We start from the raw sequence: 845 nt of genomic DNA on the forward strand, positions 1-845 counted from the left end.
AATGCCTGAGTAGAAACAGCATTCTCATTTGCTACTATAACTGTAAAGTCTTTGGTTGAGAGAAACAAGACACGCTAATACACGATATAATGGCTGGTTTCGTCTATATAATTACGAAATTGAAATCTGACAAACATACAAGACAATCAAGAAAACAACATATTGAGAATTGTTGATTGATTTCCTCATATTAAGATTACAACCAAAAGGACCAAACTCATAAATCGAAGTAACTCTAACCAAAATTAACCAAAAGGCATAACCAAAAGTCATTTTCCGGCCCGCTCAACAAAACGAGAGGAATCTAGGACTCGTTGATCTCGATTGGCGCTTCATTTACGGGCTTGCGAAAGAATTCATCAATCCGACGAGTTCCCGCTGGAACCGGCTTCTCAGCCACCGCGCGGGAGCGATTCCGTTCAGCCGGTTGTTTATCGGACGGCTGCGACGACTCGGGAAGCGAGTCGAGGAGGAAATCGCTCGTCGGACCGTGCCTCTTGACGGCCGTACGTATGTGCTCGAGCTTGACGATCTTTCGCTTCTTCTCGGTGGCGACATCTGCAGATCTCTCGGCGAGAAATTGGAGGAAGAGCTCGGCGGAGCAAGAGACGAGAAATAGGGCTTCTGAGGTTACCTTGTTTATGTCCTCGTCGAGCTTCATTATCTTCTTGATCCGGCCGGTTGGGAATTGAGGTCGAATCGTCTCTGTGTCCTCTTCCGCCATGGATGGTTGTCTGCTAAGTTTGGGAGGAGGGAAATTTGACAGTGAAAAATGAAAATGGCCGGGGAGTTCACGTGATGGCGGGAAATACATCATTATATTCCCGATTCCCAAAAAAAAAAAA

The 845-nt window shown here is 45.8% G+C and overlaps 1 protein-coding gene across 1 annotated transcript; it reads right to left on the minus strand.

Annotated features, from left to right (window-relative positions):
- Positions 1-72: 72 nt before the first annotated feature.
- LOC112092933 (DNA polymerase epsilon subunit C) lies at positions 73-776 on the minus strand. The gene has a single exon (XM_024170267.1). The coding sequence runs from the start codon at positions 722-724 to the stop codon at positions 305-307; it is 420 nt and encodes a 139-aa protein (XP_024026035.1). The 5' UTR covers positions 725-776; the 3' UTR covers positions 73-304.
- Between the last annotated feature and the right edge of the window lie 69 nt (positions 777-845).

This window comes from Morus notabilis, unplaced genomic scaffold (genome assembly GCF_000414095.1).
Source record: "Morus notabilis unplaced genomic scaffold, ASM41409v2 Scaffold10329, whole genome shotgun sequence".
Classification (NCBI taxonomy): Eukaryota; Viridiplantae; Streptophyta; class Magnoliopsida; order Rosales; family Moraceae; genus Morus; species Morus notabilis.

Bases quoted from the DNA above. Each gene is read 5' to 3' on its own strand.
- LOC112092933 (XM_024170267.1), bottom strand. From the start codon at position 724: ATGGCGGAAGAGGACACAGAGACGATTCGACCTCAATTCCCAACCGGC.